General features: G+C 45.2%; 1 protein-coding gene across 1 annotated transcript in view; it reads left to right on the top strand.

Annotated features, from left to right (window-relative positions):
* Arhgef33 (Rho guanine nucleotide exchange factor 33) overlaps positions 1 to 26426 on the top strand; it is an 83281-nt gene that overhangs the window by 44692 nt on the left and 12163 nt on the right. Inside the window, exons 10-18 of the mRNA XM_048353087.1 lie at positions 245 to 304; positions 7137 to 7361; positions 11122 to 11251; positions 15640 to 15772; positions 18200 to 18283; positions 18753 to 18836; positions 20981 to 21129; positions 22093 to 22257; positions 24225 to 25035. Of these exons, the coding sequence (XP_048209044.1) occupies positions 245 to 304; positions 7137 to 7361; positions 11122 to 11251; positions 15640 to 15772; positions 18200 to 18283; positions 18753 to 18836; positions 20981 to 21129; positions 22093 to 22257; positions 24225 to 25035 (1841 nt within the window). The remainder of the gene's footprint in view (positions 1 to 244; positions 305 to 7136; positions 7362 to 11121; positions 11252 to 15639; positions 15773 to 18199; positions 18284 to 18752; positions 18837 to 20980; positions 21130 to 22092; positions 22258 to 24224; positions 25036 to 26426) is intronic.

Genomic DNA, 26426 nt, shown 5'->3' with positions numbered 1-26426 from the left:
CTTTAAGCAGTTTACATACATCAGACTGTTAAATTCTTACAGTAATCATTTGAGGTAAGTACCAATATTGTATGTCTGTACAGCTGAGAAAATAGCTATGTTATACTATACTGTAACTATTTTTCCTGATATTTCTCCATTGAAATTATAAAATCTGTGAGTCTGTCCTTAGTGCTTGGCTCATAGAGGTGTATAGTTGTGTTTGTGGGCTGAATGCTAAATGAAATCTTTCCTTTCCCTGCAGCCCAAGAGTCCCGATCTGTCCACGTAGGCGAGAGTAACGTGAAGGGAATGATGGGTCCCGGTAAGTGGCTCTTCTGTTAGTTCTTCCAGCAACTCTACATGTCCTCCCTCTTTTACCTTCCTCAGTCCCACACCAGCCATGAAAGAACTCAGAAGTGAAGGTCAATTTGTCATCACTGTGACAACATCAAACAAAATAACTCAAGCCGGGAAAGATTTATTTTAGCTTGTGGTGTCGTAAGTTTGGGTTTGTGGCTGGTGCTTTCCATTGCTCTAGGCCTCAGTGGAGCGGAATAGCGTGGTGGTGGGAGCATGTGGCAGAGGCAGCTACTCACTATGTGTGGCCAGGAAGCAATGGAGGTTGCTGTGGGCAAGATATATCTTTCCAGGGTACATCCCAAGTGACCACCTCCCCTAATCTATTCAGATTTTAAATCCTTCAATGGGTTACTTCATTGATGATGGCAGAACCCTTAGGATTGAATTACTTTCCAAAGGTCTCACCTCCTGGGGACCAAGCATTCAGTACATAAGTCTTTTCACATACAAACTGTCGGGCTCGGTCACCTCTCCCGGCATGGGGATCAAGGCTCAGCTAAGTTTCTTGCCACCCCCTTTTCTCGTCCTCTCTCCTGGACACTGGCCGGCAGATAGCCAGGATGGGACGGAGGTGTCAGGGCCGACCTCACGCTCGCACGGCCTAACAAGAAAGCGTGCCCACCTCCTTACCGGTAAATAAAGTCAGGCGTACGCGAGTCTCGGAGAAGGCTTCCAGAGCCAACTGATTTATTAAGGCGGGGGTAAAGGGAGATGATAGCGAGAGAGGGCGATCGGCCAGGACGCCGATAGGCTGAAAGCTGTCACATGATCCCCTTGAGCTAGCATCACTTGAAAGCGCCGAGCCAGGGCGAGGCTGGGAGGCGCCTGGGCGGGCGAGAGAGTTGGGGGCTGGGTGCAAAGCCAGTTCTTCTGGTTCCGGACCCAGAGAACCGTAGCCTGCTTCTGCATTCCCCAGGGCTGGGGGAAGGGCATCAAGCCCCCCCCCCCCCCCCCCGCCAAGTCTAAAGGCTGGATCCCAACATCTGCCTCTTTTACATTTATTTATTTATTTATTTATTTATTTTGAACAGCAGGAGACGCCCTACTTGAGAGTGCGCCGTGTCTTAGGTTGCCCCCCCATGGGGGCTTGTACCCGTCTTGGGCTAACGCCCTAGCTCTTCAGGCTGACCTTCCTGCCGGGCTGGCGGGCCCAATGAGAGGACTTGGGGAGAGTGGGATTGGCACTTGAAAGAAAGCCCTGATAATTTTCTCTCATGCCAGCGGACCTCAGTGAGCAGCAGGTCCTAGGGGTCGAGTGATGAGCCTCATGGGGTTCCTATATGGCTAAAAGGCCAAAGGCCACTTGGTACCTAGACAGCTCTGGCCTATCGCTTACAATATAAGAGACCCATGTGTCTAGCACAGGGCGGTGTAAACATAATGTAAATGGGAGCATAAAGCAGACATGAGCATAAGCAATCGTAATACAAGGCAAATGCAAACATGAGCAACTGTAACACATGAGCAATTACAACACAGGCACAAAGCAATGGAGGGTCTCTTATCTGGTTCAGTCCACAGGAAATAGAGGAATCCTGGTCCATTCTGGTGTCACTCAAGGTAGCACAGATGGCTCTTCCTTCCCTCGATGGTGAGGTAGAGGCAGGTTCAGGTCCTGGCGATGTGGCAGCCAGGGTGCTGGTAACTTAACAACTGAGGTTAGTAAACACTTTATAGTAAACATTGAAGCAAGGTGCCAATCCCTTGCTTATTGTAAACATTTATCATAAAACATTAAGGTGTCCAAGTCCTTTAGCTCCTATTTCCCTCCAATGGGGACCCCTAAGATAAGCAGCAAAGGGGAGAAGGAACAACAGTGTGCAAAATTTCCCTTTGGTCCTTGTGCAAGGCTGTGGGCCACGCCGCCACAGCAAACATTACTCCAAAGGGTGCCAGGCAGGGTCCGGGGAAGAAACAAGGCCGACACTGGGTCCATCACTGGTACAGTCAGGCTTTCCCGTTTCTCCATAGAAAATTCCACCACGGTCTTTGCTTTCCTGAGAGGAAACAAGGGGAGACATCCCTCAAGGGCAGGTGCCCTAGGGTGGCTATTCTGATGAACAATATTTTACGTCTCTAGCTGGTATCCAGATTGGATTTGGTTCCCCAGTTGGGAAAATGCAGGCGAAGCCCCTTCCAGCACTGATAAGTGGGTCTGGACCTCGCCATGCCCCTGTAAGGGGATTCTTCCAACGGACTTCCACCTTTAAGTAGGGTGTTTGGCTTGACCAGTGTCTCTGGAAAGCCGACAGAGGTTGGTCCTTAGAGAAATTTAAAATATTCAATGTAAACATCGCTGTCCTCAGCTGGTCATGGGGGCTTCCCCCCCTTTTTGTTTTAATAATTGATCCTTCAGGGTCTTATTATGCCTCTCAATTATGGCTTGACCCTTTGGGTTATATGGTATTCCAGTGGTATGTTTAATATTCCACATTTGGAAAAAGGCCTTTAAAGGCTTACTGGAGAAGCAAGGTCCATTATCTGTTTTCACCTGTAAAGGCAGCCCTAGGATAGCAAAACATTGTAAGAAGTGGCTTTCAGCATGCCGTGCTCTTTCCCCGGTATGCAGAGAGGCTCAACACGCGCCAGAGCATGTGTCAATAGACATAAATATATATTTTAGCCTTCCAAAAGGAGCGTAGTGGGTTACATCAGTCTGCCAAATTAGGTTAGGTTTGAGACCTCTTGGGTTCACCCCTGGAGATTGCAGGGGAGGGACTTGCACGAAAGGCATACACGATTTGCAAGTCCTTATAATCTTTTTTAAGTCTTTTATAGGAATTGAAGGAAAACCCTCTCCAATTTAAGTGAGTACGCTCATGGAGTCCTTTGGCCATTTGAAGGTTTTGAGGTTGTACAATGGCCAGAGCTATAATGGTTCCATTAGTGGCCAGCTGGTCAGCCATATGATTACCTTGTGCCAGGTCCCCAGGCAGTCCTTGGTGTCCACGAAGGTGCTGTAAAAATATAGGCTCACTCCGCTCTTTTAACAGAGACCTGACTTGGATCATCAGAGGAGTGATTGGGTTTTCATCTAATTTAATGTATGAACATACCAGGTTGGGTAGCAAATTAACCACATACAGACTATCAGAAAACAAGTTCATTGGCTGTTTGACATGGGTCAGTGCCAGGGCGACTGCGTACAATTCTTTCAATTGTGCAGAGCCAGTGATGGCTTCAAAGTAATGGGTGTTTACTTTCCCACCGGCAGGGGGCGAGGCGGAGCGCACCACTACGGCAGAGCCGGCTCGTCCCCCATCTGTAAACACATTGGCAGCCTTGACAAGAGGCTTGGTAGAGAAAAGCACAGGGGGTGTCCATTGTAGCCTGGAAAATGAGGTCACCCATCTCGAGGTGCCATAGTGGCAATCCACCTTGCCCATAAAGCCCTCCAGGGCACTGGACACACGTGCATTATTCCTTCTGACCCATTCAAAATCTGACAACCGGTAGGGAATAGTTAGCACATCGGGATCTCGCCCATAATGTCTCAGGGAAGTATCCCTGCCCTTAATTACCAAGTCAGCTAGCTAGTCTAGCTGGGAATAAACTCTGGGAACTCCTCCCACTGATGCGTGCACCCATTGAAGGGGCTCGCCTGATTGGGTAATTGCAGCTGAGGAAAGTTCAGACCCGGGGAGGATCCAAAGGCAAAGTGGACACTTAGGCTTGTAGCGTGCCAGCTGTGCCTTATTTAGGGCCAATTGGATTTTCTGGAAGGCTGTTTGAAGTGATGGAGTTATTGTAATAACATCAGTGGGCGCTTTGCCCTTCAAAGAGTCATGGAGCGGAAGCAGCTCCTCTGTAGGCAGGTGAAGCCAGGGTCTTAGCTAACAGTCTTTGCATCTCCACCAGGGTATAAGATGGCTGGAAGGATAGCTGGGGCTTAAGGGGGCACACAGAGTCTAGTTTAAGCTCTGCCCCCAAGATCTTAAAGGGGTATACTTTCTGAACCTTGTCACTGGCTATACGCAGCCCTCCTCTTTGTAGGAGTGTTTGTACCTTGCTATAGGCCAAGTCTAGCACTTGAATGAGGGACAGTTGTTTTGATACCATTTCCTTTAACTTTTCTAATTTGTTTGAGGGACTAGGCCACCGTTTCACCCAAATCGGGGCGCGGATGGCAGGGACAGTAGGAACGGTGGCCCTTAGGATTGGGGGTGAGGCCCTATAGAAGAATTAGGAGCCTCCAGCCCCGAGGCCTCAGAGGGAGGCGCTTTCTAGCAGCCACTAGGGCCACCTGACAGGTCCTGGCCTGTGATGACCGCAGCCTTAATCTTTCCCAAGATATCTCGTCCCAGCAGGTTATCTGGTGATTTTGTTATTATTAAGGGATGCACTATTTCCTTGCCACCATTCATATCATCCCAAGGAAGCCAGTTCCTGGTTGTTTCACTTTCAGCTGTGCCTCCCACCCCTGAGATCTGGGGGCCGGGGATTAGGTCCCACCATGGAGGCACTAGTTCCTTCTTTAATATGGTCCAATCTGCTCCTATATCAATTAAGAATCAGAACTCCTTTCCAAATATCATGATTACTGTCTCTGGCCTTATCTCGGGGGCAATGGGGTTTGCCCAGCAAAGGGCCTCAGGCTGTTTATTACCTTGGTCAGTGGGGAATCTGAAAGTCAGGCCATAAAGCAGATGTTCTGCCCAGGGCGCGTTCGGCCCGCCTCTCTCAAGAACCATCCTCCTGAACTCATGGAAATCTGTAGTTTCCTGCAACTCCCATGAAGGGGTAAAGGCTCTGAATTTAAAAGTGGCCAGGCCGTTTGTTTTTGGCTGTGGGGCGCTGCCATTACAGCCGCCGCTCGAGGCTGCCAAAATCTGCATATGTATAGAGCCGAGCCGGGCCTCCCGTGGGGGAGGGGTAGCGAGCCGGCGGCTACCGCGCGCGTCTCCTGGCTGCTGCACGTGCGTTTCCTGGCTGCTGCACGCGCGTCTCCTGGCTGCTGCACGCGCGTCTCCTGGCTGCCGCGGGAGCTGCGTCTGGCTTGGGGTCCCGGGGACCAAATGTGCGTTCATCCCTGGGCCTCTCGGAGCGGGGCGTCGGGGCCCCCTCCGGATCAAAATTCCCTCCGGCTGCCCTCTCCTGAATCCAGGGATTCCCCCCCCCCCCCCCCCCGTCCCAGGAGAAGGAAGCCTTGAGAGTTTTAATGGCTCGCAGTGGGAGTTCTCCTCCCCATTCTGCCTCTTGTAATTCCTGCTCTAGTCGGTCCCAAGTTTCCCACGAGAGTGGGTTGGCTCCAGTTAGCCACGGGACCCTGAGATTTATCTCCTGCCAAGTAAGCATGGCACATGGTTCTGAGATATTCATCCCCGCATTTTGGAGGGTGAACTTCAGGATTTTAAGAGGCGAATTCCTTCGCCTGCTTTGAACTTGTCCCATCCTCTTTCTGATCTGGAATGGGAGGACCACGCGTCCCAGGGTTTCCAACCTAATTTCGTGAGGGTCGGTCAGGAGCCGGACTTGCTCGCGTGGGTTCGTGAAACCACGTGGGCGCCAAAATGTCGGGCTCGGTCGCCTCTCCCAGCGTGGGGATCAAGGCTCAGCTAAGTTTCTTGCCACCCCCTTTTCTCGTCCTCTCTCTTGGACACTGGCCGGCAGATAGCCAGGATGGGACGGAGGGGTCAGGGCCGACCTCACGCGCGCACGGCCTAATGAGAAAGCGTGCCCACCTCCTTACCGGTAAATAAAGTCAGGCGTACGCGAGACTCGAAGAAGGCTTCCAGAGCCAACTGATTTATTAAGGCGGGGAGATTAAGGGAGATGATAGTGAGAGAGGGCGATCGGCCAGGACACCGATAGGCTGAAAGCTGTCACATGATCCCCTTGAGCTAAAGTCACTTGAAAGCGCCGAGCCAGGGCGAGGCTGGGAGGCGCCTGGGCGGGTGAGACTGGGAGGCGCCTGGGCTGGCTAGAGAGTTGGGGGCTGGGTGCAAAGCCAGTTCTTCTGGTTCTGGACCCAGAAAACCGTAGCCTGCTTCCTCATTCCCCAGGGCTGGGGGAAAGGCGTCAAGCCCCCCCTCCACCCACCCCCCCCCCCCCCCCGCCAAGTCTAAAGGCTGGATACCAACAACAAACTATACCACCAGGTCAGTTAAAGCATCACTGTCACTAAGATTCCAGTATGTGTACTAAAGGAAATCCGTTGATGCCTTGGGTTTAACCCAAGGAGAGAGAAGGGCTGTAAGAGTATAAAACCAAACTACTATTCTTGGTTCTTTCTGGCTCATTTCAATTACTTAGTGAACTAACATTTACTGAAGCCTCATGTATAAATATTCTATGACTTAAGTATGGATCAGACCCTTGGTAGTATAATTCAACATTTTATACACTATTTCATCTTTCCTGTCTCTCTCCCTCCATTCCCTTTTTCTAGCTTACCAGTGTCAGGGTGAAGGGGAAAAGCATGTTGTTACTGCTACCCTTTCTCTTCCTCTCTATTCTTCTCCATTGGTGCTGCCATCACCTGGTGTGTTCACCTGCAACGAAGCAGTATGAGGAATCCAAACATCTTGCTCTAAATCACTTATGTTATAAAGTTATTTTAACTCCTCATGTAGTATATGCCTATGGACAATAGCAGAAGATGTATTGACCAGAAACACAGAGGTAACCCCTTACAGTTGTGGAAACTTTTAATCCACAATGAATACATTTAATCCTTAATTGATATATTTAACACATTAAGTACCTCATACTAATACAGGGGCATGATTAAAGTTAGTAACAGACACTATATATTTTTCAAGAAAGGAAGATCTTGATAGCCATTTCTTTTCCAGGAGTGAACCCAACAACTCCAGAAGCAGATGAAAACTTGAAGTCTTGCCTCTCAGCTGATATCCAGTCCAAGAGCCAACTGTCATCCGGTGTGTGGAGGCAGCCTAAGGATGGCAAAGAGTGGGGCGAGGAATATGTCACAAAAGACCACCCAGATAAACTCAAGGAAGTGGGCCAGGGAAGACACAGCTCCTTGGAAAATGTGTTATGTGAAACTTCTTTAGCTGGTAAGTTTAAAGAAGGGATACAGGTTGAAATTTGGCAGACCATGTACTGGAGCTACAACCTATGGGTTAGAATCTTGGCGCTATAGATTCAGTGGCCATATGAGACCACTTGGTCTCTGGTTGCATTTAAAGATGAAGTAACTGAAAATCCATAGGGGTAAAGGACTCAGGAGCAGCCACATGGCTTGGTGGGAGTATCATCTTCTGAGTGGTCATGATCTTAAGTAATATAGTGCTTTGGAACAAAAGGAGTGTGGTGTTGAAGCGTTCTTGAGGGATTTTTATTCTCCTTTTCATTAAGACTGGAATCAAGCATACACACAAACTATTGGTAACTTAAGTTTCCTTTTGTGTCATTCTGTGTAAAACTGTCTAATTTGGAAAAAGTGTAAGTTATGAAAATTAAGGATTTAGACAGTGAAGAAAGTATTCAGGCCACCGTCTCAGGCCTGTGACCCTAGCTGGGTGGGGAGGGTCATAGTTCAAGGCCAGCCTGGAGAAGTCTGTGAGATTCCTTCTCCAGAGGGAAGCTGCATGTGGTGGTACATGCCTCAGAAATAGCCTGCAAAATCAGGCTTAGAGGATGGGTTAAATGGTAAGAATACAGCCTGGCAAGTACAAGACCTTGAGTCTAAACCCCAGGAGTGAAAAACCAAGTGTAAGATTGTAGCTGGGCACAGTGACACAAGTCTGTAGTTCTAGCTACTTGGAAGGCAGATCGTGGGGATCTTAATTTGAAGCTAGTCAGGGCATAAAAGTTTCTAAGACTCTATCTCAGCCAGTGACTGGGCATGGTGATCTGTGCTTGCCATCCCAGTGACAAAGGAAAATAAACACAGGAGGATCCCAGGCCAGGCTTCTCTGGGCATAAAGTAAGACCTTGTCCTGAAAATAACCCAGGCCAAAAGATCCTGCTGGAAGTGAGACCAAAGGAGGACCACAGAGGCTCAATAGCTATGTGCATATGACCATATAAAATGATGTTTATTGAATGAACTCCAAGAAATGGAAACGAGGTTTTTTTAATTTTAATTTTTGTGGTTTTTTTTCTCTTTTGTCACTGTATTTGATTTCTGTACTTTCTGTCTTGTATGTAAGTTTATCTGTTTTGGGGAGGGCAAAGGAGAGCACAGAAGTGTTAGGACAAACGATGAACAAATGTAGTAGAATACTTACTAGGCATTATGTAGAACATGAACTATACAATTTGTGAGGGAGGTTGGGTTGGGAGGGGAAAAACTGGGAGAAAGCAAAGGAAGAGATGACACTGTTCAAAAGGAAATGTACTCATTACCTGACCTGTAACTGTAACTAACCCCTCTATGCATCACCTTTACAATATTTTTTTAATTTAAAAGTTAAAGAGAAGATACTGGTGAATAGCTCACGTGGTACAATAATTTATGCTTATAAGCATATGGTCCTGAGTTCAAACCCCAGCACTGAAAAAAGAACCATAAAAATGTACATGAATATGAAACAAGTCTCTTTCTGTAAGTTTTAAGCTTTTAAAGTTTATGTGTACATCTCAAGGTTTCATAGACAATTTTTGTATAAAATATTTATAGGTTAGCTTTTTATTGAAGTCTATGACTTACCTTGAATATGTTTTGATGTATGGTGTGAGGAAGGAATCTAGTTTCACCTTTTTCTCAGGTGACTCTCTGGTTGCTTCAGCATTGTTTACTGTCAATACTTTCCTTTTCCTCTTCATTTGCACTGGGGAAAGTAAAGTGATCTTATATGGGTGAGTCTAATTCTAGACTCTGTATTTTTGTATTCCAATTATCAGAGAATTAACATCTTGACAGTATTATCTTCTATTTAAAGAACATGGTATTTCTGCTCTTCTTATATTTTTCTATTCAAATGACTCTTCTTAAAAAGTTTCTTAACAATGTAACAAAAGTTCTATCATTTATATTTTCTTTAACTCATTTCCTAACTCCACTGTCCTGGTACACTGCCATCATTCTAGGACTTCCCAGTCTTTTAGAAGCTTCCTTCATATTTCTCTTATATAAGAATCCTGTTTTGTTGTTGTTACTGATTTTTTTTGAGTATCCTTAGTATCTTAATCTACTCCTTATTTTTGCAGAACAAATCATCTAGTAGTTTGCACATACTTGACCAATAATCTGTCTTCATAGAAGCCATTTTCTCTCATAATTGTGAAGCAATTCATAGCCTTCTAGATTCAGGTGTTGCTCTTGGAAAGTACAATATCACTCTGACTCCTTATTCTTTGTGCATTTCATAATTTTAATTTTTTCTTTTTAATTTTAAAGTCTTTATTTATTTGTTTATTTATTTATTTATTGCCAGGCCTGGTGCTTGGACTCAGGGCCGGAGCACTGTCCCTGGTTTCTTTTTGCTCAAGGCTAGCACTCTGCCACTTGAGCCACAGCACCACTTCTGGCCATTTTCTATATATGTGGTGCTGAGGAATTGAACTTCATGTATACGATGCAAGCGTTCTTGCCACTAGGCCATATTCCCAGCCCCTAAAGTCTTATTTTTTTGTGGTAGTGGGGTTTAAACCCAGAACTTCACATTTGCTTGGCAGGCAAATTTGAAACCACATCCCAAGTGTCTACCTGTCTCTCTGCCTTTCTCTTTCTCTCTTTATGTCTCTCCTATCTATCTCTACTTCTATTTCCTTGTTCTTCTTTTTTCTTTCCTATCTCTCTCTTCTAATTTATATCTGTGCTTCTAAATATGTCACATTTTGCCTGGTGACTGTCACTAATGGCTATAATCTTAGCTACTCAGGAAGCTGAGATCTGATGTTCATGGTTCAAAGCTATCTTGGGCAGAAAAATTCATGAGTCTCTTTTCCAGTTAATCACCCAAAAGTCCAAAAGTGGACCTGTGGCTCCATTGGTAGAGTACTAGTATTGAGCAAAAAAGCTAAAGGACAGCACCTAGGCCCTGAGTTTAAGTCCAAGTACCAGCACACACATACACATACACAAAACAAAACGAAAACCTACTTTCTTTTTTTAAAACATAGCATCCTGTAATGGTTAAGTAATGATTATTTTCCTCATCTCTCTAGGAATATCAATTCTAAGATTTGAAAAAAAAACTTTTCATTTTTATTCTGCAATATCTAGAAAGATAAGCTAGTCCTGTAGCAAACTGACTTTTTGGTAGGTTATGTCAACGTCTGAGGGTCTTTTCCTTTCTCGGTAGTTCAGTCCAGCAAACAGAAGACCTTTCAGCCTCTTTCATGGAATGCTTCATACTGCCCACATGCTGGGACCTGCCAGAGGGGAAAGGGGCCCAGAGCAGCCAGCTGCTCAGAACACCAAGTTCCTCTGAACCCCCTTGTTTCATGCTAGCATTTCAACCTTGCCTCCTACTGTTTCTGAAAGTCTCTTTTACAGATCCTATCCCTTCCTCTTGTGGTTTCCCTTTCTTGTACTCTTGGATAGGAATGAGGAAAACATCTGGCTGGGAGAACATTCCGTTGTACCTTATATAGACTTTTAACCATTTCACTTGTTTCTAGTATTACCCTTATTTGCTTGGCACTTGTGTCTCTGGACCTTGAGATGGTAGTGGATGCCTGCTCAGTAGGCAGTGACAATAACGTTTTGTCTTTTGTCCTATTGAATGAATTATGCTTCAGTTAGTCTTCGTTTTAGTATTTGTTGGTTTTTTTACTACTCTCAATATCTTTTACTTGCTTTCTTTTTTTTCCACAAGATTTTGGGAAGAAGCTAACAAAAAATCCCTTTCTGGTTTATATTTAAAGCTAAAAGACAAACTGTGGCTCTAGAACTGCTTGAATCTGAAAGAAAATATGTCATTAATATCTCTCTGATCCTGAAGATTAAGGCAACATTCCAGGGGTCAGATGGAAAGAGGAATTCCAAAGAGAGAAGGTATCCATGCATTTATTGCCTTTGCTTTTCAGGGTGACTTGGATATAAGGTGAGTTGTTCATTATTTCTATTTGGGGAATTATATGTGGCTTAGAAAGAGTTGCAGAAAGAGATGTAGAAATAGTCTTTGAAAGGAAAATAGTGATGACAAGTAACCCATCAATTCTCCAATTTATATTCTCAGCAAGTAGGAAAATCAGCATTAGTCTCCTTGGGACTAGAGGGCACCATGGGTCCTCTGCAAGTAACCATGGGCCACAGGACAGGCCTCACAAAGGGAGAAGGGAATGGAGACAGCAGAGACCTGAAAAACTGAGTGCACTGAGTGGCCGTTACATAACACAGGACTGCTCTTGTTAGGTCATGTGATCCTGAGCGCACACACTCGTGTGTGTGTGTGTGTGTGTGTGTGTGTGTGTGTGAGAGAGAGAGAGAGACAGACAGACAGACAGACAGACAGACAGAGATAGAGATAGAGAAAGGCAGAGAGTTTCTACCAGGTAGACAGTATATTATGCATCATTCTAATCTCAGTGTCACAGCACAACTCCATCTATACCTGCTCACAGTCCCTATTTTTGCTGCTTCCCTCTATATATGGAGAAAGCATGAAGGATAAAAATAAGACGGGCTGGGAGCCGGTGGTGTACATCTGAAATCCTAGCTACTCAAGAGGCTGAGATCTGAGGATCATAGTTCAAAGACAGACAGGCAGTAAAGTCTATGAGACTCTTATTTCCAATTAAAAAGCCAAAAGCTAGAAGTGGAGCTGTGGTTCAAGTAATAGATCACTAACTTTGAGCAAAAAATCTCAGGGAAGGGGCTGGGGATATAGCCTAGTGGCAAGAGTGCCTGCCTCGGATACACGAGGCCCTAGGTTCGATTCCCCAGCACCACATATACAGAAAACGGCCAGAAGCGGCGCTGTGGCTCAAGTGGCAGAGTGCTAGCCTTGAGCGGGAAGAAGCCAGGGACAGTGCTCAGGCCCTGAGTCCAAGGCCCAGGACTGGCCAAAAAAAAAAAAAAAAATCTCAGGGAAGCGAGGCACTAGTTACTTACACCTATAATCCTAGTTACTCAGGAGGCTGAGATCTGAGGATCCTAGTTCAAACCAGCCCAGGCAGGAAAGTCTATGAGATTCTTATCTCCAATTAATCACAGAAAAGGCTAGAAGTAGCACTGTTGCTCAAGTGATAGTGTGCTAACATTAAACAACAGGAGCTCAGAGATATAGTACCGACACCCAGAGTTCAAGCACCAAGAGAGACCAAAAAAAAAAAAAAAAAAAAAGCTCAGGGAGGGTCTGGGAATGTGGCTTAGAGGCAGAGTGCTTACCTATCATGCATGAAGCCCTGGGTTTGATTCCTCAGCACTACATACACAGAAAAGGCCAGAAGTGGTGCTGTGGCTCAAGTGGTAGAGTGCTAGCCTTCAGGAAAAAGAAGCCAGGGACAGTGCCTCAGGCCTTGAGTCCAATCCCCAGGGAGAGGCAAAAAGAGGGAGGAGGGCAAAGGAGGGGGGGAGGAAGAAAGAGAGAGTGTGAGAGAGAGAGAAACCCTTACTAATGTAGTAATTCAGAATAACTGAGGAAAAGACCAAATGAATGACAAGTCTGGATTGATTATGTGGCATTATTACTATAAATATTCCCACTTGGATGGTTCATAGATTGATTCTAGTTTGAGAAGCCTCTAATTATATTTTTCTGCTCCTTATTATTCCCCTAAACTTACCTGACTTTGCAACAACCAACCATATATTGTTGTCACCAAAACACATGCTTCCCCTTCTCTAAATGCCTGAGGTAAGGCATTTACCTTTCCTGACAGACTCATGAATTCTTGAATATTTTAAAGAACTATTTTCTTGCAAAATTGAGGTAAGTCAAATATAAAGCAAAAAGGGGAACATGACACAGTTAGAGCTATGACCAATAGAGGCTTTGGGCTGAGCTTCAATTTCTCCCTGTGGTCACCCAGATTCTCATAGTTTGGTTTTTTCCTTTCCAGATTCCAGTGTACCATCTCATTCTGCCCAGCTCTTCTTTCTGGCTCTGGGAAATTTCTGAACTCTCGCTTTTTTGTTGTTGTTGCCAAAACCCATTTGATTTATGTCAATTAAATCTAAAAGCACATCTATCTTTTGGATGAATAGCTTTGCTTCATGTCCAAGTAGCTTCTCTTCCTAGTTTCTGTAAATGGGGGAGGGGTCATAAGTGGGAAAGGAAAAAGAGAATTGTATACACTTTGGAATATAGGCCCCATGCTAGGTCCATCATCTATACCTTCATGAAATCTTCACCAAAACTGAGGCTAGTGGTGTAGTTCAGTGGTAAAGTGCTTGTTTTTCATGTGTGAAGCCCTGGGTTCCAACTCCAGCTCTGGATAAAAAAGGTCTTTTTCAGAATGCTATGATCTATACCTTGTGGCTGAGGACACTAGGATCTGGCAGTTTAAAACCACAGTGCCAATTTCCAACATTTACCAAAGAACACACTACAGGTCATAGCTCTTTGTGGAACTTCGGCGTTTCTGCAGTAGTCCATGTGAGCACTAGCTTTCCCCAGCTGTACCCCGAAATCTCAAATACCCCAGTGGGCAGTCCAGAAGGATGTTAGTGTCAGTTCTCCAACATTGGTCATTGGTCATAATATAGCAGAAGACATTCTAGAAGCATTCTAAAAGAAAGAGGGAGAAAAACAAAATACACAATCCAAGACACTGCTGAATTCATATAAACAGCTCATCCCAAAGTCAAATCTCACCGTGGTGGCCTAAAGTCATTCAGTCTTAACCATGAATATTACCCATGTCAGTCTCAGACTCTGGGTGGATAGAGCTTTTGCACCTGTGTCTTCTGCTGATGCAATGTTTAGATTTTCCATTATCCTCACTTGTCCTTGTCTCCTTTGTTGGTGGTCTTTTCTCAGCGTCTGTGTCTCCTAGCCACTCCTCTGAATTTCCTTCCACTTTAGACTGAGATTACTTAGATCTTCCAAACCCACCACTCCATTTGTAAGATCAAGGGGCCTATCCTCTGGTGTTTAGGAGCTGCTATCTTTGCCTATATGGAGACTCATGGAAAAGGAAGGAGATGGAATAGAATGGGACATGAGAGTGGAAGGTTTCTTGCATCTTTTCACAGAGGAGCTCAGGAGCTTAGTCTGGTGTTTGCTTCTTCCTTATGCTACAGCTACAGGGAAGTCTTTGGTTTGCTTAGAAATAAGTTTTTAAAAACCTCTTCTCATTCTAGTGTCTATTCTGTAGCAAAAGCTAGTGGAGCTTGAACTCAGGGCCTCATGTTCTTGCTTGGTTTTTCTGCTCAAGGCTGGAACTCTATCACCTCCACTTCCTGTTTTTTGCCTGTTGATTGGAAATAAGTCTCAATGGACTTTCCTACCTGGGCTGGCTTTGAACCTTGATCCTCAGACCTTAGCCTCATAAGTAGCTTGGATTATAGATGTAAGCCACTAGTACCTGGCTGGCTATACTTTTATCTTGGTTAAATTTTCTGTGTTGGAAGCATAAGGAACCTTTGTTTTCCTGAGCTGCCAAGTGACAGCTCAAATTCGTGCTGTAGCCCAGCAAAATATTGTCTTCTGTTTTTTTCCTTATTCCTATAGTCCCTTGACTGCCCAACTCTCCTCCATCTAGGCTTCCTTCTTCCTCCTATGATTCCCTTTCTATTCCTCCTCTGAATTTTCTCTTTCCCCTTTATTTTCTCAGAAAAATGGAGGCATACCAAAAGGCAGAAGAGAAAGACTTGGGGTAGGAAAGGGGTTCAAGATCCATAGAGCCACAGACCAGCTTTGGTCTGTAGTGTCTCCAGGCAAGCCTGTCCTTGCCCACTATGCCTCTTCATTAACCAAAAGAAAGGGAAAGGGAACTCTTGCTAGTGCCCTCACTCACTATACTTTGACTTTTCAGCTTTATACACATTTTCCTACTTACGCAACTAGCAGTCTCCTACCAAGGAGCTAAGAATAACCAAGTGCCACTTCAGGTGCTGTCATTTACGGCATGAAGTAGAACAGATCAACTTGCATATCAAATTGGAATAATGTTAAAACATTGAAAAAGATTTCCCTTAGAATTTCCAGTTTGCAGTATAAACAAGAATATATCAGGTTAGGTTTTTAAAGGTTATTAAAATGATGTGTTCTTTACTTTTTGTTCAATACATAACCACATTGGGCTCATCATAAAAGGGTCTTCATAGTCTATGTATTTCAGCTATGTGGTCTCAGTCTGTCTTTAGGTATTCTAAATACAGAGCCATGATTCAGAGTATTTTGGCTGAGTGTGAAGAATGGGACCTGCTGCATTTATTCCTCAAGAGTCTTTTGCTTTTCTACAGCTGGTTTGTGTTTCTCTCTGTTCTGTTTCAAGCCTCTTCCCTGGCTCTTTACGGTATCTTGTCCAGCAGCATCTAGATTTGCTCCATGCACTGCAGGAGAGGGTCCTGAAGTGGCCACGCCAAGGAGTCCTTGGAGATTTATTCCTTAAGTTAACAAATGATGAGGTAAGATGTTTTCTCCCTCTATCAACTTTGTGTAGATCTGTGTTGCACTGGTCTTCTCCTAGTGAGGAATTTCAAATGAAGGAATTTCAGAGCTAGGAGAACCCTGATATGTGGTCTAACCTCTCCATTCTAGTTCGTGCCATAAGTTTTCCATCTCTGTAAGATGGAAAGGCTTTGATGAAACTACCCAGCTTGCTAAATAGTTGGATATCTATGAAGGAAACCCAGGTAGTCTTCCAACTAACAGTGTATAACTTAAAAACTATACTATAGCTGCCTCCAATGAATATGTGTATGTATATGTTTTTGTATACGTGTGCACCTATACCATTATACACATACCCATCCATCTACATCAAATAAATATTCAAGGGTTTCTTTATATGTGTGTATCTGCATGTATAGTTTTTGTTCCTCAGAGTTTCTTGGAGTACTAGGGCATGAACTCGAGGTTTCGGGCTTGTTGGTGCTCTGCCATTGAGCCATGCCTCCAGCCCTCAAAGATTTTTTTTAAATATATGATGAATGGCTATTTATCCTACATGTCTTTTGCTTTTACTTCCTTGGAGAAAGGGTAACTTTTTTTTTGTTAGTCGTGGGCTCTGTCCCTGAGCTCTTTTGCTCAAGGCTAGCACTCTACCACTTTAAGCCACAGCACCACTTCCTTGTCTGGTGGTTGATTGGAGTTAGAGTCTCATAGGCTTTTCTGCCTAGGCTGGCTTTGAACCTTGATCCTCAGATATTAGCCTCCTGAGTAGCTAGGATTACAGGTGTGAGCCATTGGCACCCAGATAAGGGTGCAAAAAAAAAATTGAAGTCTCTATACTTTTCTAGAAAGAAAATAGGATCCAGAGGTTACAAACTCAGATGTCTACAAGCCCAAACAGTGCTATTCATAAATGAAGTGAAATGAATGTAATGCACTGTGGTCTGGTAGGGACTGGACCAAAGTGGAGTAGATACATTTTGCTACAGGAAATAGCTACTCTGATTTGTTCAATTATTATTGGGGACAAAAGAACCAGTGTTGCCAGATCTATTATTTTAAAAGAAGTGCAAAATCTAGAATATTGTGGAAAATTTTGTTTTTGAAATATTGTGTGGGCTAATTAAAATTAGCCAGGCAGGGCTGGGAATATGGCCTAGTGGTAAAGTACTCACATTGTATACATGAAGCCCTGGGTTCGATTCCTCAGCACCACATATATAGAAAAAGCTGGAAGTGGCGCAGTGGCTCAAGTGGTAGAATGTTACTCTTGAGCAAAAAGAAGCCAGGGACAGTGCTCAGGCCCTGAATTCAAGCCCCAAGGCTGGCAAAAAACAAAACAAAATAAAATTAGCCAGGAATAGTGGCTCAGGCCATTAACCCTAGCTCCTTAGGAGGATGAGATTTGAAGATTGTACATGGAAGCCAGACTAGGTAAGAAAGTCCATGAGACTCTTAGCTCCAATTAAGCACCAAAAATGCCAGAACTGGAGCTGTGGCACAAGTGTTAGAGCACTTAGCCTTGAGTATAAAAGCTCAGAGACAGTGCCAGGCTCTGAGTTCAAGCACCAGGACCTGAGTTTGAGCTCCAGGACCAATATAAAAAATTTAAATATGTGTGTGTGCTAATTAAAACAGATCTGCAAGCTATTTTTGTTTGCAACCAACCTCTGTGTATCAATGCCTCAACTGCAAATAGAAATACAAAGTTTCCAAATGGTTCCTTGCATAGAAGAATAGATAATGCAATCCTTCCAATATCAATTTTACTCATTTGTATGCAGCATGCCTTAGAGAACTGAAAATATGGTAGTGATGGGAATATAACTTTGGAAGCTATGAGTTGAAAACACTGAGAATTTCTAGTCTAAATAGTATGAGGTGGGTTGATCTCATTTGTATGTAGATGATCATAGCAAAAAGGAATTACAACAATGAAATATTCATTTTTATCATTTAATTTTTTTTTGGCCAGTCATGGGGCTTGGACTCAGGGCCTGAGCACTGTCCCTAGCTTCTTTTTGCTCAAGGCTAGCACTCTGCCACTTGAGCCACAGTGCCATGTCTGGCTTTTTCTGTTTATGTGGTGCTGAGGAATCGAACCCAAGGCTTCATGCATGCTAGGCAAGCACACTAGGGCTAAGCCACATTCCCAGCCCATCATTTAACAATTTTTAAATCTCATTTTTTAACTTCCATAACCCTCGTTCCTCTCATGGTTCATTATTCCATGTTTTGTCATTACTATAGGAGCATTGAGTTTGGTTCCCAGCTTGAAGCAATATTTATCTTAAAACTGAAACATATGAATAAAAACCTCCAAAAGACATTGAAAGACACATTAAGTGAATGATTAAAATAATAATTTTCCTTTTCCACATAAAAATATAGTCATTCCTGTTTTCAGGTTCTCACCATGCATTTTTGTGTTTGTTTTAAAGAATAATTTCTTGGATTACTATGTTGCCTACCTGAGGGATTTGCCTGAGTGCATCTCACTGGTTCACGTTGTTGTTCTAAAAGAGGTAAGGTCACCTTGTTGGTGCCATCTTTTGCTTACATGTCATCTACATGGCATTGCCTTCCACACCGCCAACAAAGCATGCATACTCTGAGCTTGTTTTCCAGGCTGAGGAATGGCTTGAACGAAGAAGTGTCTGGTACTTTCCTCAGGATTAAAAGAGGCCACTCAAGAATCATTATCTTTGCTTTGGTTTTTTTCCTTGCTTTTCTGACCCACTGTTTCACTGTATTGGAACTATAGACAAAGTAATGAGTCTTCTTAGCAGAGCTCCTCAGGCTGTAGCTTGTTTGATGTGTATGTGAGAATATGTGTGTACGCCCATTTAAACACGCAAGTTCAGAAGGTATGAATCTCATTAAATCATCCTTTGTCAGTTTGTAATCTGTGCTTTCTGATGGTCTCTGGGGGAAGGCTTGGGGTTCTGCTGCCAGAGCTGGAGGACACTGAGAGTGGCTCTACCTTTCTTTCAGGGTGATGAGGAGATCAAATCTGACATCTACACACTGTTTTTTCACATAGTCCAGCGCATCCCGGAATATCTGATACATCTGCAGGTAGGCATGAGGGCAAGCCACAAATGGATTCTCGTATCCAGCTATTAATTATACTGGGCTTCCAACTTAAAGATACATAGATGTGCAAGACATTATTAATAATTCTTAGCAGTATTTTGATGGCTTAGATTGTTATGATTACCTCAGACCTTTTCATATGCTAGGATATGAACTAAAAATCCCTATCTCCAAAAATTTTGACTCATGATATCTATATTTGCCAGCATCTCTGGTAGTCTAGAATCTTCCTATAACTACTCCTGCTAGACCCTAAGTGCCTTATTCTACCCCTGCCTCTCTGGTTCTATAGCCATCGAAATGTCACCCACTAACACCTAAATTTCTAACCTTCCCCACTGAACTGCTCTCCTGCTAAGTCTCACTTGGCTTGGCTTAGGCCCAAGGTTCTAACGTATAATTCTCACACTTTAGGCCACAGAAGAGACATAAAGAAGCTGATGAGCTGACCTTTTCACACCATTTTCCCACAGGGCTTGTGATATCATGGAGGAAGTTGAGACTCTCCAACCTCTTATTAGCTCTTCTTCCCCTCAGCTGTTCTGATTTAATTGCTGACTGATCTTCTTTAGTAATTCAGTGAGAACATGTTAGAAATGCTTGAGATTAGTCTCAGGTAGAAGCAGCCCAATATCAGTATTGGCATTTTCAACTGTATATGGCTGTAGGTTCTAAAAGCATTTTCCTAATCATTATCATAATGAGCTTTTCATTAATCCTATTATATAAGCATTGTCGTTGCCATTTTTATGTAAGGATATAGAAGAACAAAGAGGTTAAGTAATAGGCCCAAGTTTATATAACTAGTAGCTAAAAAACTAGCATGGAAGCCCAGGACTTGTAAGCAGCACAGTATAGTAGGGTAAAGAAGCCTGTGCAATATCATCTGAATTGGGTTCACATTCTTCCTCTACTATTTACTAGACAGATGAACAAATGAAGACTAATTGTTATTCCATTTCCATATTTGTCAGAGTTAGCGACTTACTTGTTTAACTGGGTAGTGGTAAAATCTAAGTGGAATTATTTATGTAAAAGAACTTAGCACTCAACAAATAAGTGTTAGCTTTCTCAGACCCATAATGACATGCATAACCATCACAGCCTAATAGATATCGATATCTTAGTCTGTTTTGTGTCACTATAGTAAAATACATGAGACTGAGACCTTGGAGAAGTTTATTTTAGCTTATGTCTTGGGAGGCCCAAGAACATAGTGCTGGAATTAGCTTCTGGTAAGGGCCTTTTGATAGATAATTCAGTGAATTATCATATGTGGGAATGTGTATAAAAAGCACAGGTTATGGGCTGGGAAGGTGGCTTAGTGGTAGAGTGCTTCCATAGCATGCATGAAGCTTTGGGTTTGGTTCCTCAGTTCCACATAAACAGAAAAAGCCAGAAGTGGCCCTGTGACTCAAGTGATAGAGTGCTAGCCTTGAGCATAAGAAGCTCAGGGACAATGCCCAGGCCTTGAGTTCAAGCCCCAAGATGGGCAAAAAAAAAAAAGGGGGGGGACAGGTTTTCTGATATAACAGAGGAAGCATGAGAGAAGGGAGTGCTCAGCCTCTTATTCTATAACTCACTCGCACAGGAACCTAGTCCACAATACTAGCATTCATTCCTTAAAGAAGGTGGTCATCATTCTGTCATCTCTCAGAGCCACCCTCTCCCCTTTAAAGGTCCCAGCACCTTTTAAGTATCATTAAACTTTATACCAAACTGTCAGTACAAGAGTGTTTAGGAGACAAACCATATCCAAACCACACAACAGGCAATGTAAAAACAGCCTGGGTTTGATCACTATCACTCACGGGCTACCAGTCCTCCACTGGCCTGCCTGATACCTGATTCATCATCACTGAATTAAGGCATTGCTTATAGGTGGTAATTGTTATTTTATATTCTCATCCAACTCAAACACAAACTGTAATGACTCCTTTTTCCCTTGGCCAGAGAACAGCAAGTTTGACATGTTAGCTTATTAACTGGGCCATATGTACTGTTGTTAGTTGTTTTGATTAAAGAGCTACCAAATTTACAATATAGGTCAAAATAAGATGCAGAGGAAACAAAGCAATTTTTCATTCTAATTAATGCGTTGTCATTACCTATTTCCCTCTATCCAGAATGTTCTGAAGTTCACAGAGCAGGAACACCCTGACTATTATCTACTCCTGGTGTGTGTTCAGCGCCTTCGAGTATTTATCTCACACTACACCCTGCTGTTTCAATGCAATGAGGATTTGCTTATTCAGAAGCGAAAAAAGCTCAAGAAGTAAGATTCTGGTGGTGCAGTATAGAGGGTCTTGCAGAAGGGTATCTGTCACAAGTAACTGCATTGTGACAGACAGAAAATGCAGTGACAGCAGGTAAGGAGGGAGGGAGATGGGGAAGGAGAGGTGGCCAGAGTAGTTTTAACAGGAGGGAGACATCTACCACCTGGTAGAAATTAGAGAAAGAAAAAAGAAAAGCACTTTCATTCTAAGGTCCCTTCTTATCTCATGTTGTTAACCACCTCAAAAGTAGCTCAGTTTCCCCCCAACTTACCAGGTTTAAAACTTACCAGTTTAATGGCCAGAATATAGTTTCTTCTTAATGCAGCATTTACTGAGCATCTCTTGTGTGCCAGGTACTGTGACACAGTGAAGAAAAAAACGAAGTCCCTGCTGGTCAGTGAGGAGTAAATAAGCAAATAAGTTAGCCGTTAATAGGTGCTATGGGTAAAGATACAGCAAACCATGGGGGAAGGTGTTGAACAGACTTCACTATGGAGAAACCCCATTGATTACACAGCATCTGAGACTTGGAAGGAAAGAAGTAATCCATAGCCAAGCTTCCTAAAGGCCTGGATTTTCTTCAACTGCATTCCAACTCATCTGGTTGGGAATGCAGGACTTCAGACCAGAAAAAAGATGTAATCTTCTGTAATAGAAGTCTTTCCATCCCACCTCTAGCTCCTAAGCTCTTTTCAGCTAGTTTATCCGCATCCTTATACCTGCCCAGCTGCCAGCTTATACTTTATTATGTAAGCAACTTGGTTATAGAAGGGCCCGCGAGAGAGAGAGAGAGAGAGAGAGAGAGAGAGAGAGAGAGAGAGAGAGAGAGAGAGAGAGAGAGAGAGAGAGAAATCCTTAAAGCAAGCTTTATCTAGAGGCAACTCTTTCTTGGCATAGTCTCTGTGTTCAAGGAGCCATGTTCTCCCTGTACACCCTGAGAATGATTACTTCCATTCTGTCAGGTCATCCATGGCGAAGCTGTACAAAGGGCTGGCTTCCCAGTGTGCAAATGCTGGCCAAGATGCTTCTTCCACTGCAGGCCCAGAGGCTGTCCGGGACAGTGGGATCCACTCAGAAGAGATGTTGCAGCCCTACCCTTCTGCTCCCAGTTCTGGCTCTGCTGTCACGTAAGCAACTCTTGCTGTGGAAAGGTTAAGGGTCATGTCCTTGGGCCCCAGCATTTTGTGTGGGTTAGGAGGCTGACTAGGATTAGAAATGTGACCTACAGAACTCCTCCTTCCTTTGTGCCCCGTGACAGGCTTGTGATAGCCAAGCTGTCCACCAGATGCTTGGACCCCACAGAAAAGCACTGATGATACTAAAGATGATACTGCTGACACTTGGAATACAAATAGAGACAGTGAAATTTTACTTTGTGGATTATTTCAACTCTGAGAAAAGTTTATCCTCTTGATGTACAAGAAATAGAGAAAAAATTGAAAGCTAGACATTATATCTGAATATTATGGCTGCCATACTGTGTTGAGAAAATAAATCCTAATAATAATCTTCAAAAGTAAGAGAGTTGGAGTCGATATTTTATATTCTTTTCACACCTGTAAATGATCCCCTAAGATATTCAGTGCTGGCATCTACATTTGCACTCTTTATGCATTTTCCTTTTATGCCAGTCCTGGAGCTTGAATTTAGGGCGTGGGCATTGTTCTTGAGCTTTCTCACTCAAGGATAGCAATCTACCACTTGAGCCACAGCTTCACTTCCAGCTTTTTGGTGGTTAATTGGATATTAGTCTCTCTGACTTGCACATCTGGGCTTGCTTCTAGCCGCCATGCTCATATCTCAGCCTCCTGAGAAGATAGGATTAGAGCCATGGGCATTACGTATTTCTGATCCAGAATTAAAATGTGAATGTGTAGATTAGCCAAATTACCATTATAGGCCAGTTCATTTACATCTGGCTGGCAGCTAAATTAGCAAAACTGAAAAATTCTATCTAATGAATATGTTAAGCTACCTTATTATAAATGATATCATTCTCCATGTTCCCCCAAATCAAAATTCTGCAGGAACTGGGCATACACAGAACCATAACTTTCACAACATATGAATACTTTAATATTTAGTTCATCGAGGTACAGTCTGGTTTTTATGAGTGCACCAAAGTTGAGTTTCCTTTGTTTTGTATGACTCCTAGAGCAAGAAAGGATGAGTTCTGGGGCTGGGAATATGGCCTAGTGGCAGAGTGCTTGCTTAGCATGCAGGCAACCCTGGGTTCGATTCCCCAGCACCACATGTATAGAAAAAGCTGGAAGTGGCACTGTGGCTCAAGAGGTAGAGTGCTAGCCTTGAGCAAAAAAGAAGCCAGGGACAGTGCTCAGGCCCTGAGTTCTAGCCTCAGGACTGGCAAAAAACAAAACAAGGGGCTGGGAATATGGCCTAGTGGCAAGAGTTGTGGTCTCCTATACATGAAGCCCTGGGTTCGATTCCTCAGCACCACATATATAGAAAAAGCTGGAAGTGGAGCTATGACTCAAGAGGCAGAGTGCTAGCCTTGAACAAAAAGAAGCCCCAGGACTGGCAAGAAAAACAAAAAACAAAGAAAGGATGGGTTCTGAAGAGATGCCTGGGGACACTGACAGGTAGTGGGGGAGGATCAGAGCTTCCACAGGAAGTGGTGACTGTCCTTGGGCCAACAGTCATGTTCATTTTGGTTGCTCGAGGGCCTTACACTCGCTGTTCCCGAGCCTTTAAGCTCAAGGCTAGCATTTTTTGAATGCTAGCATCACTTTGAGCCATAGCTCCATTTCAGGTTTTCTGGTGGTTAATTCGAGTCTCAGGTCTTTCCTGAAAGCCTGGGCTGGCTTCCAACCGTGATCCTCAGATCTCAGCCTCTAGAGCAGCTAGGGTTACAGCCCTGTTTGAGTGCCTCAAGGCTGAATGGGCACTCTGGGGGCCTTGGCTTTCCTGTGCTTGCCATCCTTCTACTTGCTGACACGGATTCCTAGAAACTCTGCAGCTGCAGTTGGTGGAGGCCCTGGGCAGCCCCGGCAGGCGCAGAGGGGGCGGGGAGAGGAAAGAGGCCAGCACTGATAAGTAGTAAGCACGTCTCTTTTGTACTGTTTCCCCTCTGAAGACATTTGATGGCCCCCGCGAAGAAGAGCCAGCAGCAGCAGGGCTTGATGGAGAGCATGCAGCCCGGGAAGCCCAGTGACTGGGAGATGGAAGCCCGAAAGCACGAGAGGCCCGAGAGCCTGCTGGCGCCTGCGCAGTTCTGCGCGGCCGAGCAGGACGTGAAGGGGCTGGCCGGGCCCCTGCAGGCCATCCCGGAGATGGACTTCGAGCCGTCTCCCGCCGAGCCGCTGGGCAACGTCGAGCGCTCGCTGCGCACGCCGGCCGAGCTGCTGCCCGATGCCCGCGGTTTCGTGCCCGCGGCCTACGAGGAGTTCGAGTACGGCGGCGAGATCTTCGCGCTGCCGGCGCCCTACGATGAGGAGCCCTTCCAGGCCCCCGCTCTCTTCGAGAACTGCTCGCCTGCTTCTTCGGAGTCCAGCCTGGACATCTGCTTCCTGCGGCCCGTCAGCTTCGCCATGGAGGCTGAGCGGCCCGAGCACGCGCTGCAGCCGCTGCCCAAGAGCGCCACGTCGCCGGCGAGCAGCAGCGGCGCCTACAAGCTGGAGGCCGCGCAGGCGCAGGCGCACGGCAAGGCCAAGCCGCTGAGCCGTTCGCTGAAGGAGTTCCCGCGCACGCCGCCCGCCGAGGGCGTGGCCCCGCGCCTCTACAGCACGCGCAGCAGCAGCGGCGGCCGCGCGCCGCTCAAGGCCGAGCGCGCCGCGCAGCCGCACGGCGCCGCCGCCGCCGCCGCTTCCGCCCGCGGCGCGCCGCGGACCTTCTTCCCCCAACAGAGGTCCCAAAGCGAAAAACAGACCTATTTGGAAGTAAGGAGGGTAAAGTAAAACCGAGCCGACACGAAGCCCATCGCGCCGACGGCCCCGGGGCGTAGATCTCAGGGGCAGCTCGAGGGCGCCCCCCAGCGCCGAGGGAGAGGGGCGAGGCCAGGGACCGAGGCCAGGCCGGGGCCACGGCTCGTGCCTCGACGGCCTGCCAGGGGCAGGGGGCAGGGGCAGGGGCAGGGGCAGGACATAGAGCAGGTCTCATCACACATGGGCAGAGAGAGCAGAGAAGGCCTCCACTCTCACACACTCACACACACAGCTGAGGGGTGAGGTCACACACACGTGGGCAGAGCAGAGAAGGCCTTGACTTTCTACAAGTGCGCGCGCGCGCACACACACACACACAGCTGAGGGGTGAACTCTTCCTGCTTGAGCTGATGACATCCCCACATTCCACCTTCCCAAAGCGCCGCATGCTAAGGCCAGGCTCAACCTGTTTCTCCCCCTGCCTGCTTTAAGCAAGGTGCACCTCCTTGTTTACGTGGGCAAAGATGTCCTGTCTGTGTGTCTCTGCTCACCGTCTTTGTTTGTAGCTAGGGACAAGGCAAGTCACCCAGTCCTGAAGCAGGCTGCAAACTTTGCTGCAAAGCAAATACATTTCCACTTTGGTTTTCTTTTCACTAGAGAAGGCCTTTACATTGATTTTGCAAACTCCTTTGCAAATGGGACTTGCTACTAGAGTCAAAGAGGCACTGACTCAGGCTGTAAACTGGAGGCTCAGGCCTTTAACCCTGGCTACTCAGGAAATTGAGATCTGAGGACTGAAGTTCCAAAGCCAGCGCAGACAAATCTAAGACACTGCAGCTAACCAATAATCAGCAAGAGCTGGAGGCTGGCTTAAATGGTAGGACTTCAGATGACGGGGAAAAAGCTGAGTGAGCTTGTGGACTTGAGTTCAAACTCTAGTACCTACATTGTTTCTGAAAAATATCTTTTGCTTTAATGAATATTGGTTCCTGCAAACTTTGGGGGCATCTAGAAGGCTCCAAGATTCTGTGTTGCAGATTACCTAGTGAAAGGAACAGTTCCTGAGCAAATATTTAGGTTCTAATTTGAATTGAAAAGAAAGGCAATTTCTGATGAAGCAGAGAAAATTTTAAGAAGTAGCTCTCACCAGGTGCCAGTGGCTCATGCCTAGCTAATTAGGAGGCTGAGATTTGAGAATCATAGTTCAAAACCAGCCTGGGCAAGAAAGCCCATCAGACTCATATCTCCAAGGAACTGCCAAAAAGCCAAAAGTGGAGCTGTGGCTTAAGTGGTAGAGTGCTAATCTTGAGCAAAAAGCTCAACAACAGCACCTAGCCCTTGAGTTCAACTCCCAGGACAACACCCCTCCTTCCCCACCCCCAACACACACACAAAGTAGTTCTCACCTGTGCCAC

This window comes from Perognathus longimembris, chromosome 8, assembly GCF_023159225.1.
Source record: "Perognathus longimembris pacificus isolate PPM17 chromosome 8, ASM2315922v1, whole genome shotgun sequence".
Classification (NCBI taxonomy): Eukaryota; Metazoa; Chordata; class Mammalia; order Rodentia; family Heteromyidae; genus Perognathus; species Perognathus longimembris.
Note: the sequence above shows the minus strand (reverse complement) of the source record. Positions and strands in the feature narration are given on the sequence as shown.